This window comes from Adelges cooleyi, unplaced genomic scaffold (genome assembly GCF_023614345.1).
Source record: "Adelges cooleyi isolate 19-005CV unplaced genomic scaffold, UGA_ACOO_1.1 ACOO_flye_CR_arks_rails_tigmint_CR_PRNA_23, whole genome shotgun sequence".
Classification (NCBI taxonomy): Eukaryota; Metazoa; Arthropoda; class Insecta; order Hemiptera; family Adelgidae; genus Adelges; species Adelges cooleyi.
The window spans coordinates 11,870,100-11,890,090 of record NW_026095893.1 but is presented as its reverse complement, the minus strand read 5'-3'; the positions used below and the strand labels follow the sequence as shown (position 1 = coordinate 11,890,090).

General features: G+C 29.2%; 1 protein-coding gene and 2 non-coding genes across 3 annotated transcripts; 2 read left to right on the top strand and 1 right to left on the bottom strand.

Annotated features, from left to right (window-relative positions):
* Positions 1-2,540: 2,540 nt before the first annotated feature.
* On the top strand, positions 2,541-10,065 carry LOC126836054 (protein CLP1 homolog). The gene is made up of 8 exons (XM_050569030.1): positions 2,541-2,794; positions 3,488-3,649; positions 4,614-4,842; positions 5,105-5,275; positions 6,803-6,993; positions 8,198-8,420; positions 9,566-9,659; positions 9,752-10,065. Exons 1-8 carry the CDS (start codon positions 2,687-2,689, stop codon positions 9,864-9,866), a joined length of 1,293 nt encoding a protein of 430 aa, XP_050424987.1. The 5' UTR covers positions 2,541-2,686; the 3' UTR covers positions 9,867-10,065.
* A 1,304-nt stretch (positions 10,066-11,369) lies between these two features.
* Positions 11,370-11,531, bottom strand: LOC126836282 (U1 spliceosomal RNA). Its single transcript, XR_007685306.1, has one exon. It is a non-coding gene; the product is annotated as a U1 spliceosomal RNA (small nuclear RNA).
* Positions 11,532-13,018: 1,487 nt separating this feature from the next.
* Positions 13,019-13,181, top strand: LOC126836281 (U1 spliceosomal RNA). Its single transcript, XR_007685305.1, has one exon. It is a non-coding gene; the product is annotated as a U1 spliceosomal RNA (small nuclear RNA).
* The last annotated feature ends 6,810 nt before the right edge of the window (positions 13,182-19,991 follow it).

Below are 19,991 nucleotides of genomic sequence, written 5' to 3'. Positions count from 1 at the left end.
GCGGATCCTAGATTATCATATTATTATTGATATTATATTTATTATTTATACGCCAGTGCCTGAAAAACCGCAGGGGCAACCCAGGTGCAATGTCCCGGTAAAGGGGCCTCTTGGAGTTGGACTAGGGGCCCCGCCTTCATCTGCGACATTGCATTATATTCTCATATTTAAATCAAATTAATATTGTATTTAACTTATCGAATACATTTATTTTTATAATATTATCCTATTTTATTAGTTGTCCGAGAACGGGGTTCTCCAGATTGCACATATTATATATTAAGCAATAATATTTATAATATTATTAAAGTGTTCATCGATAATTAAAAATGCGTCGTTCGTCATTTAATGTTCTGCCGGGAAACGATCGCAATACATTTTTATCGTTGACACCAAAAACCGCACACTTGCGATAAAATAAAGGGCGAAACCGCACGCTTTTGGTAGGTTAAAATCGCACACATTTAGTAGGTTAAAACCGCACACTTTTTAAAATTGCTGTATCCAAAAACCGCACATTTTATAATGATGTATAAACTATTATTTATTATTTATATATTTATTCAAAGAACATTTTTTAGGTACAATTTATATATTGAAAAATTTAAGATTTAACAACATTTAAACAAGTGGTCTTAAAAATAAACCCAATTTAATTCAAAATAATGTAATAACAATTTTAAAATGTGCCTATAAACTAACTTTTTTTTGTTTTTCAATTGGAAGGACAATTTTTTGAATTCCCTTATGGTACTGGTTCTGGTACTCCACTAAATGTTTTTTGTTCAGCATTATGAATAGCTATCTCAAAGTCGAGGTGGATAATGTTAATGTTTATAAATATATTTATATCTTCTAAAAGACAAGATTGAAGACAAAGCTCATAAAATCCTACCTGTATTCTTTAACTACAGAATACATAATATGTAAGATGTGGTAAAACTAATTTATACTTGACAGCCAAATTCTGAAATCGTCAACTAATTTAGGTAAAAAGTAAAAATAATGTTTTTATTTAAATAGTAATATAAACAATTTGTGGGAAATTTTAACAAAATTATTATTATTTTATACCAAATAATATTAAATTACAACATAACTTATAAAATAGGTATATACTATAATATAATGTAATTTCTTATGAATATTGCATTATATAATTTTACGTGTATTATGTATAGTGTATACGATTTAAATTAGATAATAGTAAAGATCTAACTACAACACGATTAAAGATAATATGGTTGCCCAACGAGCAATAAAAAAAGGCCGGAAAAGTACTAATTGCTGGGTGAGTCAAGTATCCTCTAGTTTTTAAATTTACTAATTCTGCTGCTGGTTGTGATACCTCTCCAACTTGTGTATTTAAATAATTTAAGCAGTCTTCACATTTTATATTTTTTTTATCCTCTTAGCTATATACCTGTTAAAAAGTAATTTTTAGTCATGCAATATGTTTGAAAATTAAGTAATATTTTTAAAATAATTACCCTGTCAAAAATTATATTACACATTCAAACACTGTGGATTCTGGTGTGTTACAATTAGGGTCAATTAGGGTCATACCCAAAGCTTTTTCCCATTTTTGTTTTTCTGTCTTCTTTTTAGGGACTTCATAAGTTGTTTTTGCTACACTATGTGGAAGACGAACGCAACAAGTCATATTAAATGTTTATAAAAAATAAAAATTTACATTAATAGCATATTCTTTTCAAAATGTAAAACAATTATATTTGTTATTAAGACTTAAGAAAAGCGGGAATGAAGGAAGTAAACTTTCTTATCAAAATAAAGAACAAACGAAAATAATGGCATTTTCTCACTTTATTAATGAAAATTCAATAATATACATATAAGTTATAATACTTTTATATAATATATAATATTATTACGATATAATATAAAAATATAACAATCAATAATTAATATAGTATATAATATCAAAATATAGCAAATCGATAATTAATATAATATAATTTATTAATATAATGTCAAAATATAATTTTAAATAAATATACATGTTGTAATATTACATTATCAATATTTGAAACTCGCGCGCTTATATGTTTAAATGATTTGGCAGTTCCAGAATTAAAATACTAGAGAGCGCCACAAGACTGTCTGATTTACTAGGAGTACTTTAGTGGCCGTTTTTACGCCGTTGACGATTTTGCTCGTTGGGCAACTATATTATCTTTAATCGTGAGCTACAATTTGCAATAAAGATAAGAACCTAACTAAAGGCAATGTTTTTGATATTAAAATACGAAATTTCTCTTGGCGGGTTTTTGGTAAAATCGATGTTGGTACTATCTGTAGTATTACAGATTTTATAGGCTATGTACCATTTATTTCTTATCACGCGTTATCATTTTTTGGAAGAACTACCCCCAACTCGATTTAGTTTCTTATAATCTTATCAGTTATTATATATATATTTCTTATCAACATATTTATTTTTTGATAGTCCTTGAAAACTGAATTTGTTTGTAACTTCATATATATTAACAACACAAATTGTAAATAATCGATAACAACATTCAACAGTCAATACTCAAACAGCAATTAACTCAAAATCCATTATTTAAAATTTAGTATTTACAATTAAATAAAATAAAAATATAATACCTATATAATTTATGTTACGTTTGATTATTTAGTGATTGGTTATTAAAATTATTGAAATATGTCTGAAAGTGTTGAAGATCAAGTAGAAGAACAAGAGTTTAAACTAGAATCGGATAATGAATTGCGATTTGAAGTGGAAAATAAAAATGAAACGGTCGTGTTAGAAGTAATACCTATAATATTTTATTTTTTGTACATATTTAAAATATTTAATCAATGTAGGCATAGTAATATTTTAATGCTGATTATTAACCTAGGTGTAAATTATAATAATTGTTAATTATTGTTACTGCACAAAAAAACTATTTTTATAATCATTTTTTTTCGGCGGATTTGTAAAATTTCTTCTAGACAAATATTTTAGAGGAGGTATTGAAGGAGGAATGACCCTTTTCAAATCTTCTCTCTGAGCAGACCAGAGATAAGCTGTTAAAAAAAAAGATTAGGACAATCACTTTTCTCTTTAGATTAGATTTTTTACATTTTAAATAAGAAAAAATATGTGTTTAGTGGAGGCTTAGGAGAAGGGTGGCTGATTCCAATTAGTTGTGATGTAGACGAAGGAGAAGAAGAATGTTTTTTTTAAGTACTTTATTTACTAAAAGAGATGTCAATAAATTATTATTGATGTATTAATTATTTATTTGTACTTTTGCTTTATGTGATAATTTATAACATAATATATAAGCTTGAATTATTTTCACCTATTATATTTAATCCTGCTGGAGATGGTAAACTATTATTTTCTTTGAGTCTGATTCTTATAAAATAATTAAGATGTTTTATGTGTAAGTTAATTATTAAAGAACAATTAATAAATGTTAGAACTAAATTATTTTATCATTGTACATATTTTTAGCTGAAATCAGGACTAGCTGAAATTTTTGGCACCGAACTAGTAAAAGGAAAACCATACACATTTTATTTTGGCGCAAAAATTGCAATATTTACGTGGCAAGGATGTACATTAAAATTACGAGGAAAGAAAGGAATTAGCTACATGTCTAAAGAGACACCAATGGTAAAATTCAAATTTTTATTTCTAGTAAAAAAAAAAAAAATATATATATAAATAAACTTTGTTTTGATCAAATAATTTTGCATTGTTGCCTGACCTAACCTAACCAAAAACTTATTTATAACTCACTAGTTGGCCCATGCGTATACTTTACACACAAATAACAACGTATTAATAAGGATAAAAATAAATGCATAGATGGGCCTACAAAAACAGTGATTTAGAATTTTAATGGCGGTCGCAAGTATAGTGTGGTAAACGACGATCGGCAGGTCACGTGATTTTGTGTTCGCAAGCAGGTTATTCAGCTACGCCGGATAAGAAGTAGGAAAAGTACATAGTATTTATGGGGTGGTCACAAATTCCGAGGGAGGTGTCTGGCAACACTGACTACGGTGTAGGGCTGGGGCACTGCGTTTTAAATTAATGCCGTTATAATACATGGTACCTATAGTCTAAAGATTTTATTCTTAAACCTAGTTTAGAAAAAATATTTTCTAAGCTAAGCACTGATAACTGTAGTGTTAGTCTAGCTATCTGTCAGATTAGAAACAATCTATTTATTAAAAAAAGCGAGTGTCCGCCAGTGCTGCTTGCTTAGCAATTAATAGTAAAAAATAATAATAAAAATAACCGTAGCCTTAAAAAAATAACCGTGGTTGTTGTCATCTCCGCAGTTACAAGTTGAGATAAAAAAAAATACTACAAAAACAACTAGCCCAGTATTATACTTCGCACACGGGCAATTTTGAATTAACGATTTACTATAAACAAGGAACTTATCTTTAAAATGATACCTCAATAATCAAATTTGGTTAAGTATGAAGGGTGAAAAAAGAATGTAATAAAAAAAACATTTTTTCAATAATATATGATAAAATTCACATTTTAATGATATGTTATAACCTACACGTAAGTTATTTATTTCTTAGTGTAGTATGCATCTAATTGAAATAATTGGTTGCAGATGTTTTATTTGAATTGTCATGCGTCACTAGAACAATTACGGCAAAAGTCAGAACAAGAGAACAGCCGTGGTCCAGTTACAATGGTAGTTGGTCCAATGGATGTGGGTAAATCTACTTTATGTAGAATATTGCTTAATTACACAGCACGAATGAATGCCCTTGGTCGTAGGCCTATATTCGTAGACTTAGATCCTGGACAAGGACAAATTTCGATACCAGGAACAATTGGTCAGTATATAATGTAGTTGACTCTTAACTAGTGATGTGTGGTAACTCGTATCACTCTGTTTATTCTTATAGTTATATAAGAAACAAAACATTGATTGTAGTTAGTATATAACTAAAGTTATATAGTTGTAGAATCTTTAGTATTACAATTTGTTTGATTTTACCCAATAACTTAAGGTACAATTGAATGAATAGCGGTACCGCACATCATTACTTGAGGGTTAATATTAAGAAAAACTAATTAATTTTTATTTTTTTGTAGGGGCAATTATGGTTGAGAGACCAGCTGAAGTGGAGGAAAGTTTTTCACAAGTAGCGCCGTTAGTATATCACTATGGACACAATAATGTAAATAGCAATTCTACATTATATAACACTCTTGTCACTAGAATGGCAGAAGTTATTCATGAACGAATGGCAGACAATCCTAGAAGTAAAACATTTCATATGACCTTATATTAGAATAGTTTTTAAGCATTTATCGCAGCAAAGTGCAGAAATGTCAATGTCAGTTGTATTTTACAGAAACGTCAATTGGAATTTCATAATGCTCTATTTAATAAACTTCTATGTCCTGTAACAAGTGAAACTATAGATTTCTGGGTTCCTATATTTGTGCACACCATGTAGAAGGTTATTAGGTTATTTGTATATCAATAATCAATATCTTAAAAAATTGCACTTATGACAAATCTATACAATGCGCTGTCAAAATGAGTCAAGGGGGGAGAGTCGTGTAAAAAGCAGTTTTTTCAGGATTATTTTTGGAAAAATGGTAAGATTTATTAAAATGAAATAAATTACATCATGAAATTGACCATTTAAAGTATTTAATAACAAAATTTCATATAGAAAAAATTAAAAGGCGGCGTTGCAGCTATTTGAATCTGGCTTTTTGTTTTTGTGCTGTGCACCGTACATGTTGCTCTAATTAACTAAAATAAAAATTCTAAAATTTTTCTGTAAAACTACATTCATACGCTTTGCGTGAACCTAAAATAAATAAAAATTAAAAATTCAGGATTATTTTTAATGAGAATACCTATTTTTTGTATAAAAAAATTCTAAAAACAGTATTTATTATTAATTAAGTAGTAATAATTAATAAACTTTTAGGTTCACTCAAAGGCCAGTAAGTTAAGGAATAAAATGCGCAAAACCACATGTCAATCAGATTAAAATTCATTGAGCTACATTGCACGGTGTACGAAATATTTATTTTTTGAGAAGAACGCGTTTAAAGTAGCCAATTTTCCAAGTTTTCAGCTCGCGCTGTTGTAAGATCACCTCCCGGATTTGAAATTTTTCTTTTTTTGCATTTTTATACAACGTTTTATGTTTTTCCGACTAATAATGTAGTTCTAGAGACAAAATATCAAATCTCTTCGATAATGCTGCCACTTAGTGTCATAATATCAAAACAACAAGTATGTTGGCCAATAGACTGAAAGGTAAAGCGTTTAGGTGCACGGTCATATAATATAACTGCGCGTAGCACAGTTCGAAACGCACCACTAGAGTGCGACTATATAGGTACACTATAGGCATATTTAAACTTTGAAAATTTAAGAGATCATTCTACAGATGATAAACTAATGTTCTAAGAAATAAAAAAAATAAAATAAATGTTCACACGACCCTCCTCTCCTAAGAGGTCGACTATAGGTTAATATTGTGCGACCAAAACAAATAGTTTTGTTTTTCACTCAAAATACTATTCTTGCGACAAAATACTACAATTTAAACCAGAATTAAAAACAACTATTTAGACTTTTACATTTTTGTGTACCCTGTCATTTTTATCTAGACTGTCTTATACTATAACAGTGCCAGAAGATAGTACATGTTTTTTGGGGGGGGGGGGGGGAAATATATATTTTAGTATTTATATTTTATAGTGTATGACTGAAATTTAAAAAATTGTTTTATTTGTTTATTATATATTGATTTTTATTTACAGTAAATAGTTCTGGAATCATCATTAACACGTGTGGATGGGTTAAAGGAAAAGGTTACCAGCACCTAACTCATATAGCTCTGGCTTTTGAAGTTGATATTATTCTTGTATTAGATCAAGAACGTTTATACAATGAATTAGTAAGGGATATGCCAGTATTTGTAAAAGTTACGCTTTTACCTAAGAGTGGTGGTGTAAGTATATTTGGGTAAATAAAATTATAATTGTATTTGTTAGCTGTGTAATGTTTGGTTAATATTGGTTTTAATAATTTGTTTTTTCAATTATTTTTTTTGTTATAAACTTTTTTTAATTTTTTTAAAAGAAAAACAATGCAAGTCTATGATTTTAAATGACAGTAGTGTAATTAAGTTAAAAGTTAATTAACTTTTGCTTGTTCAGGTACTATAATTTCTAATGTAACTTTCAAAGTAACTTTTTGTCTTCTTTAATGCCATTTAATTTGTAATTAGTTATACTTATTATTGAAGTGTTAGGGACAATCTTTATGAAATAATTTGAATATTTGGCGCTTATACCGCAAAATTTTTCGGGACTAATTGAAATATTAGTCTGAATAACAAACGTCGCTTGGTTCCTATATATTTGATTACATTTTTTTTTGGCATTTATTTTCTAAAAATGTTGATTAAACCTGTGTTTTTTTTACATATGAAAGAGTCATTTAAACCCCAAGTTTAAAAATTTGTTTGTTTGTTATAAAATGGCCACCCAAAAATACCAGTATGCCTATTTGATGCACCTAAGTTCCTTCCACTTGATAATATGTAATATGTCGCTAAGACCATAAGTATGGCTTACCCCCTTTTGTCGTAAAGCCATTGATATCTTGATTATTATCAAGTTTTTTTGGTGTAGGTTGAGGGGAAAATTAGGTAAAGTAAAATCCAAGTATTAATTTTAGTTTAACACTTTCGTTCCTGAGATTTTTTTTTTTCGGAAAAAAAAATCAATAATTTTTTTACGTATCGGACTGATATTGATTATCAATATAGCTGTGTCGATTTTTTATCATCAATCTATACTAGAACTTGTGTTTAAAGACATTTTTGAGAATGATAGTATGCTGTTAATATTTTATTCGATTTTTAAAGTTAAATCCTCGTACGAGGATGTCAGTAATGAAAAGGTTAACTAAATATACTCGAGAATGAAATACATAATAAACAAATTACATATCTACTTTATAATAATCAATCACATTAATAAATATTAGCAAGACTTAAATAATAATTTAATACATACTTAAATTTTATTCTGGGTTTAAATGATTAATGCATAATACTATAATAAACTTTTAACTTTATAAACATAATATACTTTGAACATATTTATTATTTATTGTGTTTGATAAAGTATAATTGTTTTGTTTTTCAGGTAGTTGAAAGAAGTACCAAGTTTAGATCTGAATCAAGAGAAATGCGCATTCGTGAATATTTTTATGGCACACCTAGAAATGTATTACACCCACACACCTGTGAGATAAGGTTTACTGATATTAAAATTTATAAAATTGGTTCACCACCAATACCAAATACATTGATGCCATTAGATATGCAAAAGACTGATTTGGAAACAAAACTTGAACCTGTTAGCCCAGGTTATTTGAATTAGTTCTTAACAAATATTTTCATTAAGATGGCGACATGATCTCTGATTATTAACTCTTAACTCCTTACGTTATTTTTTTCCCAATAATTACACTTGTGTGGTGTATTCAGTACATTTTACAGTTATAAATACACTTATAAAAAGCTTGATTATGGTTTTTTGTAGTAACAATTTGAAAAAAAAAAATGAAAGTTTGATGTACAAAATACACCAGTGTATGTGGTTAAGGGTTAAAGAAACTTTGTTTAAAATGTAATTTTAAACTGAAATTATAGCAGTCAGCAGTGAGATAAATTGACAATGATGAATTTGCATTGATTATTTTATTATTAAACTCTTTAACATCAGATGTCAAAAAATTCTGTAAGGAAAATTTAAACTAAAACATCTCTACACATAAAGTAAAAAGAATAAAAAAATGATTGGAGAAAAATACTTTTCTGATGGTATCTTATTTATAAAAAAATATCAAGTCAAATAATATATATTATACAAAATAATATTTTTTAATACAGTTGCACATTTTGTCAGTGTATTTTTCCTTAAAATTTTAAACTTAAATTCTTCTTGAACTCTTTTTCTAAATGTTTTAACATGGATTTCTATTAGTGTGGGATCAATCTGTCAAAATAGTTACAAACACAAAAACAACACCTAGGCATTGGAGGTGATAATCAATAATTCCTGGATGGGATGGTGATTAGGTATGAAGGGGATTGTACATCAACCATTTAGATACCAAGAACTACATTTCATATTTTAATTATCATAAGTCACCCAGTATTACTGATGAGCGAGTACGTCCATATTTACTGTTGCCACCACCAGCGTTTATCAATATATTCTCTAACAATATTTATCAATGTTTATCAATATTTCTCTAATTATTTTAATAAACCTATTGTCTATTGTCAATAAACTTCTATGCTATGAATTCAATGTACAATTTTTCAATTTAACCTTTGAGAAACCTGATTGGAAAGAGAAACTACTAAACACACATTCAGTTTTCAACTTAAGCTGAATATTACCTGACTTCAAATTTGTTAATGTCGTCTTCTTAATTGAGAATATTTTATTATTTTTTTTAACTATTATGTACATTTTATTGATAAATTATATTTTTGATTTTAGGACCAAATATGATGCATCATATTTTAGCCTTAAGTTTTACTACGTCAGCTGATGAAGATGTTGTTAGGACAAGTGTTGCAGGTTTTGTATGTGTGTAAGTAGCTTGTTTTAAAAATGTTCATAAATAATAACCATTTGGTTTTAAATTAAACCATAATATGTTTTAATATAAAATTTTTTCATTAGGACAAATGTGGATACAACACGTCAAATGCTAACTCTACTTTCTCCTCAACCAAAGCCTTTACCAGAAACTATTTATCTCTTGTCAGATGTACAATTTATGGACAGCAACTCATAAAATATGTCTAAACTAAAATTATAACTTTTTTATTAGCTGTAAAAAATGGTTTTTAATTCTAAATATTTATTCAACAAGACTGTGTCATATGTAATAGTTAGTAGCATAAAGTAGATGGAAAATGTTTGTTTGTACATGTAAATATATTATTATTTTTACTTTATGGGTAATGAATTTAGTGACATTAAAGTTTAATATTAACATTTTTATGGCGATTATTCAATTATTATTGTTATTTTCAATTTGTATAATAATTAATACATGTTAACAAACAAACTATTCTGTTTTAATTTGTAATTTATACAGTTGCTCATTGTACTATAGGTAATTATATGACATCAGTTAAAAAAAAAACTGTATTTCCTAAAATGCCATGTTTATTATTTGGTTGATTTATCGACACATTAGTAGTAAACAACTATTGAGACTTGTTCACACCTAAACAATATTTTCAGAAACATAATTGCTGGTATGGTTTCTGCGTAAACTATGAGATTTATTGCTACTAGATGGGAAACTGGCAACAATGCCGTCAAAAATATTGCTTAACAGAGCATTACAGTCTTTAAAAAATAATAATATATATAAATTTAAATTATCTATTCTTAACAAAATGTGTATTTTATTTTAATTTTCTATCAATTAGATTAATTTGATGGCTTATTCTTCTCAGTTGTAGTTTTATAAAAAGTTTAACTGAACATTGCGATCAATCTTAATTTTTATTTGCATAATATAAAGTGTGGACAGTTTTTTTTAACCTAAAATTAAATTCATTCTTTTATTTTATCAATATAAGAATTACATAATATTAACTTTCATTGTACTTGAACAAAATTGATAGTTTTAACTTGTTATAAAGATACGTCTGATTTGTATTACTTATTAACTATTAGTAATGATTAATGATTTTTAAAGATCATGGACGTTATGGCAGCACAAGAGTTCTTAGTGTTCATTCAACGCTAGCCCAATAGGAACAAACTTATTATAATTTTGATACTTAAAGTATACTGTTAAGCACTTTTTTTTTTTAATTTAAAGTAATAATAATAATATAAAACAAATGAAAACGAAATTTTTCTTTTATAGCTAAATAATTTGTAGTTCTTATGATAGTTGTTATTTATTAGGCGTTAAATAAAAAGTCAAAGCGATGAAGGGGAAAGCCCTTGAGCTTTATCTGAATGAATTTTACTGTATTTCATAAATTTGTTATAATTGAAAAATATATATTGATGATAAGTCGTAAATCGTTAGGCAGGCTTCATTACCGATAAAAAGTTATTCACAAGGTATAATATTATCATTTTAAACTTGGCTCCCCATAATTGTGCCAATGATCTTAGCATAAGAACAATCCACAAAATCAAAATTCAACTAACGAGTATGTTCTACACATTCGAAAATTGCCAACGACTATTATCGGATATAAATTACTGAGAGATTTTACACAATCGGCAAAATTTGGAATCTATACATTTTTCATTTATATATCATTAGGTGGGACGCGCGAACGCGATCCCCGCTACCAAAAATTACGCGTCCGAGGTATTCGCATAAGGAATACTCGCAGGGGTCAACCAGCCCGGTGTGCAATGGGCCGGCCTCGTCCTGGAGGAACCGCCTCGTTGATCACGGTTAACCTCGACGCCAAGTAAGTATACCGCGCGGCTGAACCGTACGTGTACTTATAAATGTGTTGTTCCATTCGTCCTGCGCCGATGTGCTTGCGGACTACCTTATGCCCGACACCAACACCGACCGGAAATCCTGTCGCTATGCAAACAAAGACTCTTTCCGGAAGGGTTTTCCTCGGGTTAACGTCAACAACTTGGACTGTTTCACGTTTATAAATTCGCAAAAACCGAAGACGCTGCGTCGATTAGCCGGTCTAATAAACACAACCTCGCCAAATCGCTATCTACCGGCATTCATCTATTGGCCACCGTTACGCGTATCTCGACGACAGATGTCGCCGTCGATATGTTCAGGGAACGTGAACATCAATGACATTGCCACAGATTGGATAAAAACGTTTTTATTTAAACTGTGATTGTGGTATCATATCTTCAATTGATATCAAGTGATATTACACTTGAAAATATTATGATGATGATCCGAGGTTTAACACTGGAGTTCTAGATCTCTACTTTTTTAAATTATTATGCTAATTACACCGAGAAGTTTGTCAGTGTAACGCCGTAGAAATGTCGATTAAAAAAAAAAATCTTAAGTGTTATGTCATAATTATCGCGTTATATTAGTGTATTAGTTTCTATATACTTCTTTACAAATGTAAAAAAAAAAAAAATACCTGAATTAAAATTATTATATTATTTTTTATAAATATAGTAACTTGAAAACATCTAGTTATTTTTCTAGAGTAGTATAATCCTGCCTCAATAATATTTATCAATTAATTTATGAAATACCTAATCCAGTGACACGGTCGGGCCGTGTAAGATTCATGATGTAGGTACATTAAGCATGAAACTAATACACAGGAAAATATAATTTATTATCGATAACTTCGTAAGTGGATTATATAATAAGAACATCGTATAAATATAATTTATTATTAAATATATATATTTATATCATATTATTATTCAATATTATTTATTAAATGATACGAGTAGTGTGAAATGTAATTTTCCTTTTGATAAGAACAAACGTCGCTCGCTAGATGGCTCTACGCGTACTAGATATGAAGCGTATTGCGCGTTTTTAGCGATTTTTTTGATAAATTCAAGTTTTACCTTGAAACAAAGTTATATTTAATAATACCGCAGTTTATTTTTAAGAAAGCCATCGACATAAAAACTTGTCCCCGTGAATAACCGGGACGAAATGGCGTTTTTCTTATGTTTACGGTTAGGCGGCGTTGCGTTTTCGACTCGGTAGATCGCGTTTACATTCGGAACGCGTCTGAAACGCACACATTCTCGGTCAATTAGATTAACTCGTTTGCTGTCCAGACCAGTACGCTTAGCTCGTTAGCGTCGCTAAGCGTGTTGAGCCGTCTAGGCAACTCGGCGAGTCGCGTATACCATTTGGCATTCAAATCACATGGGGTACAGCCTGAAAGCCACTGCATTTGCGAACGGGACCGTTGCGGCATATAAGCTCGTGCGATCGTCGAAACTAGCATACTTACCTGGCGTGGAGGTCAACCGTGATCAATCAGGCGGTTCCTCCAGGGTGAGGCCCGATCATTGCACATCGATCGGGTTGACCCCTGCGAGTATCCCTAACGTGGATACCTCGGACGCATAATTTTTGGTAGCTGGGACTGCGTTCGCGCCGTCCCTTACTTAACACTAATTTTTTTGGGACACAACCATTCATTTGGATAAATCGCTCTTGAAGTGAAACTTTTAATCAGTATAATAGAACGTGTGCCACTATCCTCTTCAGATTCTCCCCACCACAGTACTCACTTCTCAGCATATAAATTAAAATGTGTAAATCTATTAGACATGTAATATGTTTTACCATTGAGTATATATTTATACTAATATGTGTGATGTGTTTTAAGTAATTTAACTTTATTCGTACATACACACTGTACTCTTTAGACTGTAATTTAATTCGTAGAAGTCTGTTTAGATTAAACAAAAATTATTTTAAAATACATTATTTAATGATTCCGGTCCATTTTTTTAAACTATACAATTCGATATACGTGTATACCTAATGTAATACATATATTATATGATATGTTTATTATTTAAAACAATATATTGTGTACATTGTCATACATAGACATTAGACATACACATTAATCGGCGAGTATTCAGTACTCGGTAGTAGCATTTAGTATAAAATCACATAGTGTGATCAATAATAATGAAAAAAAACTAGACGGACGTTATCACTTATCTGCAGCGGATGCAATACTGAATAAGATCTGTAGTCTGTTGAGACGTGTTCATTTACTATTTTAGTAATGAAATATTTCCATAGAGTGCGCTACATATTTATAGAAATGTGTCCCTCTTATATTATAGAGTGTATCATTACATGATTAGACGGAATTGCACAATATACATAATCATATATAGCCTAAAATAAGTAAATACTTTATTACATTTATTTATTTTATATTTTATACAGCATCCTATAAGGGTATATAAATACAATTTACAATGCAGTAATAGATAAAGATAATAGTTTTGTAAGCATAAAACACAATTTATTTCTTACGTAAAAAAATAACTATACAAATTATATTTTATTTTATTAATAGCATTAAGCCAAAAGTCAAATTTGTAGGTTTTTATAGGATTGATACGACATACGAAGTACCTATTTGCTAATAAATCGTTTAATTACTTATAATCATAGCCAAATTTAAGTTCATCGAATATGAAAAATTGTTATTTCAGATGAGGAGGGTGTGATAAATCGATAGTCAATTTTACTACTTACTATCAGCAACAATAGTTATGACATGGGTCTCTGACCAGCCCAATCCCTCTATGCGCCGTCTCCAAGTTTAAAATTGATATATACCTAGGTCCTAGAAGACAAATTTAGGAAACGGTTAGTAGTTTAGGACCGGTATTACTCATGGCAAAGCCCAAAACAATAATTTTTTTTTCACGAAGGGACATCCAGATTATATAATTTTTTGCTTTCTCACCATTCTAATTCAGCCCTAAAAGGTATTAATAATCTCAAAATACTAATTTAGCATATTTGTCTAGGTTATTGACATTTGACATACATAATCGTATAAATATTACATTTAACTCACAGGAAAGTAACCTTGCAAAATTACAATTTTAGTGAACATTTTGTTAAGTATTTTGTCCTAATTAAGTTATTTTAGTTGAGTTACTTAATTTTCATCTTGAGCTAAAATTAGAAATAATGGAAATTATAAAAATTGATTTCTTATACTTTTCGGATTTATAATTTTTTTATTCTAACGGCAAAACGGAAAAATCGTTGTTTTTTGCTTTTTATTTTGATCTCAATAAAATTATTTTAATAATTATTGTTAATAATATTATTATATCAATTAATTAAAATCAATAATTATTATGTTTTATCTTGTGGAAAAATGATAATAGAGTAATCATTAGTATGATAGTTGTTAAAAAAGGTTTTCTACATACGTCTTCTCATCGTTCAGTTAAGCTAATTTGTCTTATCTAAACCAGATTCAAAAATTAAAAAGATTACCTAGTATACACTTAATAGTTAATAATACGTTAAAACATTATAATTTATATTATTAAATTGAATAACGTCTCAGCTCTTGGACTATAGGAGCCTCATAGTATTGAACAAGGGATAACAGGCCTCATAGGCGTATGCGGTATGCCTATGGACCATGACTGTCACATTATGACAACCTTAATAAATTTAGTGACGTTATTTTATTTTTTGTAGGGGGGGGTGCAAAATGTTTTGAGTTTTATTGTAACCTTGAACATGAAAAATTAAGAGGTGGCAAATCTTCTGTCGCGAAACATTTATTAGATACTCAAAATCATAGCATAAGCCCAGTAAAATTTCTTAAAAATTTAAATAATTCTAAAGAACCTAATATTAGAGTCTAGGGAGGCAATAGAAATGTTACCGTTAAATTTAAGAGTCGTTTACCGTATAGGTACGTGTCACGATATTGTACACAGTAATAATTATCTCACGTGCACAATCATAAAAATGAAGTGTAATACAAAATACAAATTCACAATTTATAGGATTTGCAACAAATATAATATGTTATGTTCTGTCGCTTCTTATAAAATTATAATTCTTGGCAATCATTAGAAGTAAAGTCTGTTTTTTTAAATGTAGGACAATCTGTCTGTAATAATAATTAATGAATCTTACTGAAATTCATTGAAATATATTTTATTAACACGTCCACTTCGTGTTCTACTTTAGTGGGCCGATGTGCATTTCCAGAGTGCACAATTATTATTAAAAAGTAATAGGACACGATGAAGATCCAAGTATACATATACTCATCTTAATGCCTGGTTGTTTGAAGTGTTATGCATATAAGTGATGCGTGGTTGCAACATTTTTATGTTAATATCTTATCCACAACGTGTTAAGAAATTGTGAGGCGATAATGTGCATAGATTTCGTTACAGACGATACGTTTATTATTTTTTAAAAAATAATTTTGTTATTTTTATCTCATGACGGATTGGTATACTGACCATGAACAGGTAAACCTCAATAACATAAGTATTCAAAAAATATGAGAAGTCATCTATAAATGGTAAGTATTACTTAAAGATCCGTCACGTCTAAGAGCCTACGGATACACCTATACTTGAATCACTATTATAAAGGTATGTCGGCCGTAGTACAACTAAATCTAAAAAAGAAAAGTCGAATTACGTAAAAGCGAATTCAATTAAATCTCCTCAGTCTTAAATATATGTTTTATATTTTGAAAAAATTATACATGTACGCAGTAAGATTGATGTTAGAATTTGCAATGAATGGTAATTCCAGACTCACTCTAAACAGGATAAATTAATTTTATTTACCACAAAATACATAGCTTGAGCTCTTTTGATACTATAATTGTAAATCTTTTGAAAAAATATTCCAAATTTGTAGTGTTCGAAATGTACTCAACTAATTAATGACGACATGGTTAAATCCGATATTGATCAATATAATAGTTCAATCTATTAGTTTTTTTTTATAAAGGTATAAGGATTTATCTGCAAACAACTTTTCTAAGCTCACCTAACTTCAGTTCAATTTTTGAAAACTATAAGTTAAAAAAGAAAGTTACTATGCCTATGTATACTACGCGAAAGTTATAAACTTAATAAGTTATAACGTATCAAATTTGCAATTTGTGAAATATGTAATAGGTTTCTGTTTTAGTTTTTATTGGACAGAGTTACTTTTTGAAACTTTTGGTCCATTGAAGTTTACCGTTAGTGAACGATTTCTGATCAATGGACTATGTATGAAAAAATCGGTACAGTATCCTGATTAGTCCAGATAACGGCCATTATATAGATATATACTATAAATGAACGTTTACGTTGTGTGAAGTCAATACGTCTCGTTTACAGACTATATACAGTCTTTATTCATTTTATTTGGTTCCTAGATGTCTATGAGACACGTGGCAACTGTGCACTGGCTCAAGAGGTGCACCCGTGTGTGTTAGCCGATGCAAGCGCCGCCGGCCCCGTTACATCACTATAGGTGTGCGATGAACGCGCGTGGGTCGTCCAAGCACTCCAACAGCTGCTGTAGAAGAGGACTTCACTTTAGGACGAAATCATAATTATTTAATAATTTCAACGTAAATATTTTTTTAAAAGTTATTCTTTTCTGGGACCGCTTCAGAAAAATAATACCGTCTCAAGGACAACGACAACGTTGGCGTTGATTTAACTCAAGTGCCATCGTGTAACGTATGATCACCGCCACGAAATATCAGAGCGGGGGAAAAAGACTCATCTACACGAGTTAATTATACATAAGTATAACGTTCTTCTCCGTCTTTGCCTTATCCCATATAAACGGAGTCAACCAGCCAAATTAAAAGAGCTATATTATACACGTTAACTTGGTATTTCGAAACAAATCATTTCTAGTTAATAAATGCGTAAACAAAATCATTTCTATAAACTTGCTACCTATTCTGAATATAAGCAGGTAAAGCACGCAACGGGTGATTGGTTAACTATAGACCAGTCAATAACTTAGAAGATATTAGACTCTTTTTAATTATTTTTTATCTATAATTTTGTAGTTATTAGTTGGGACAAATTTAATATATTTTTTAAAATTATAGCTCCGTCCCTTATATGTTAAAATCTTATAAACTTGAGTTTTTTAAACAGTAACGTATATATTTTACTAACTTTTTAAATTAAGAAAAATTTGCTGAACATTTTAACTGGTGGATAACCAGTTTTGGATAATTAGTTTTCAAGTTATTCAATTTTAAAAGTTATGACGGAAGGGAAAGAGCGGTTGAGTAATGCGCGCAGATAAAAATACCTCTACTCTCCACCCTTCCTCCTGTCCTAAATTTTAAACTTTAATAACTATCTAAAACTGGTTATCCACCAGTTAAACTGTTCAGCAAATTTTTCTTAATTTAAAAAGTTAATAAAATATATACGTTACCATTTAAAATTCTTAAGTTCATACGGTTTTAACATATAAGGGATGGAGTTAAATTTTTAAAAAATATATAAAATTTGTCCCAACTAATAACTATAAAATTATAAAAAACAAAATAATTAAAAAAAGTCTAATATCTTTTAAGTTATTGACTGGTCCATAATTAACCAATCGCCCAGTACACTGCTTATTATGAATTACAATAATAATTGGGAGTTATTAATATATTTAAAAGAAATATATCTTTATTATAACAAAACTAATATATGATATTAAAAAAAAAAATTATTAACACAATAATTATCTAAGCCTCTAATAAAAAAGTTTTCGAGATAGAGGGAGTATATTGAAAGGTTAACAATGGTTATTCTTTATAGAGTCAAGTACATTATACATCTCTGTCGTGTAATAACACTTAATCGTGTGTAACCTTCTTAGTCAGGCCTATAATTATTTTCTGGGTAAACTAGAATTTTACTATAATGTAATAATCGAATTCGCGCACTTATTATAGTCAAAATGAATTAACTTTCGTCATCGTCTAGGTCGGCACATTAGGCTGATATACCTAATGCGGTTTTCTTAACAGACTTTCACTATACTTTTGTCATCATCCGTAATTTGTATAATATGTCAATGTGTATTTGTACTCTATTTATTTTAAAAGTAACTAGGTACATGTGATCCGCTCTTATACAATATATAATATAACATAATATTATTATAACGGCATGGACTTGTGCGTGAGCCTGCCTCGACCATGTTAACTTTAACACACTTGCCCATCGTGTATAGTGTATAGCAAATAAGTATACGGATAATTGTTCAAAATATTGAGTGCAATGCGATGTACGAAGTCATGGTCGTTACGAAGACCAAGTACACGTATTACATTGCATTATATCACTGTACCGTTGACTAGTGAAAAGATCAATATCATAACATTAATAAAATGTCATAGCTTTTTGTGATCTAAATACGGTGTTAGAAAGTCATAATATTATTATTTAACTTTCAATATTGTATAAGCCCTTATGTCGAGTATTGACCGCGTATTGAATACCGAGTATACGGTGTTTAGATTAACTTTATATCTGAATCATCAACGATTAGACCTTATAGTATAAAATATTTACCGGTCTTTGGGTGGGTTCAATGCGTACGCCATATATTTCTATGTTTTAGAAACTGAAAGCAATATATTTACCATTAAGGTATTCGAAAAAGATTTGTAAAAAACACTTGGTGAAATTGCTTTGATGTTTTGTATAATAATATACATATAAATACTCTTAAAATATAATCTCACAGTACTAACTGATAATTAATTGCTTATATAAAAAAATTCAAATAATGACTGATGAGTAGTTTTACGTAACTTAATGTGGGTGGGCTAAATGTGTAATTAGTATTATTAAAAAAAAAAAAAAATCACTAAGACTGCTTCGGTAGGATTACTTTCTTGAAGAGACTTCGAAACAATGTTTCACAACTTATTAAATCAAACAATTTTTTAAACGCAAATAATTGTACTTACATTTAAATTAACGTTTTTAAATTTAGATTTAATTAAATTTTGTATGAAAATGTTTATAAAGTTCATATTATAATTTAAGATATCCAACAAAATGTTATCCTTTTAGTATTAGAATTCTTTAAGGCTTAAGACAAATTTCAATATCAGCTGATTGCGCTGTATTTACTAATATAAAAGTCGAATAACTTTTGTGTTTTCTATTTAATCATATATAAATTCCTACATGTTGTTGGGTTTCAATAATGTTGTGAATTTCGGGTACGTCATAATATGAACTTGATTTTATTAAAACGCTAATAAAAATTCAAAAAACCGTCTGAGTTTTTGGTTTCAAACGGATTTATTATCTCGACATTGAAAACATTCCGAGCGAGTGGAATTTATATTTACCTATAAATTAAATTATAATCTATTATTCCAATCGTGTTTTTTTCAAATACATGAATATGAACCCTATT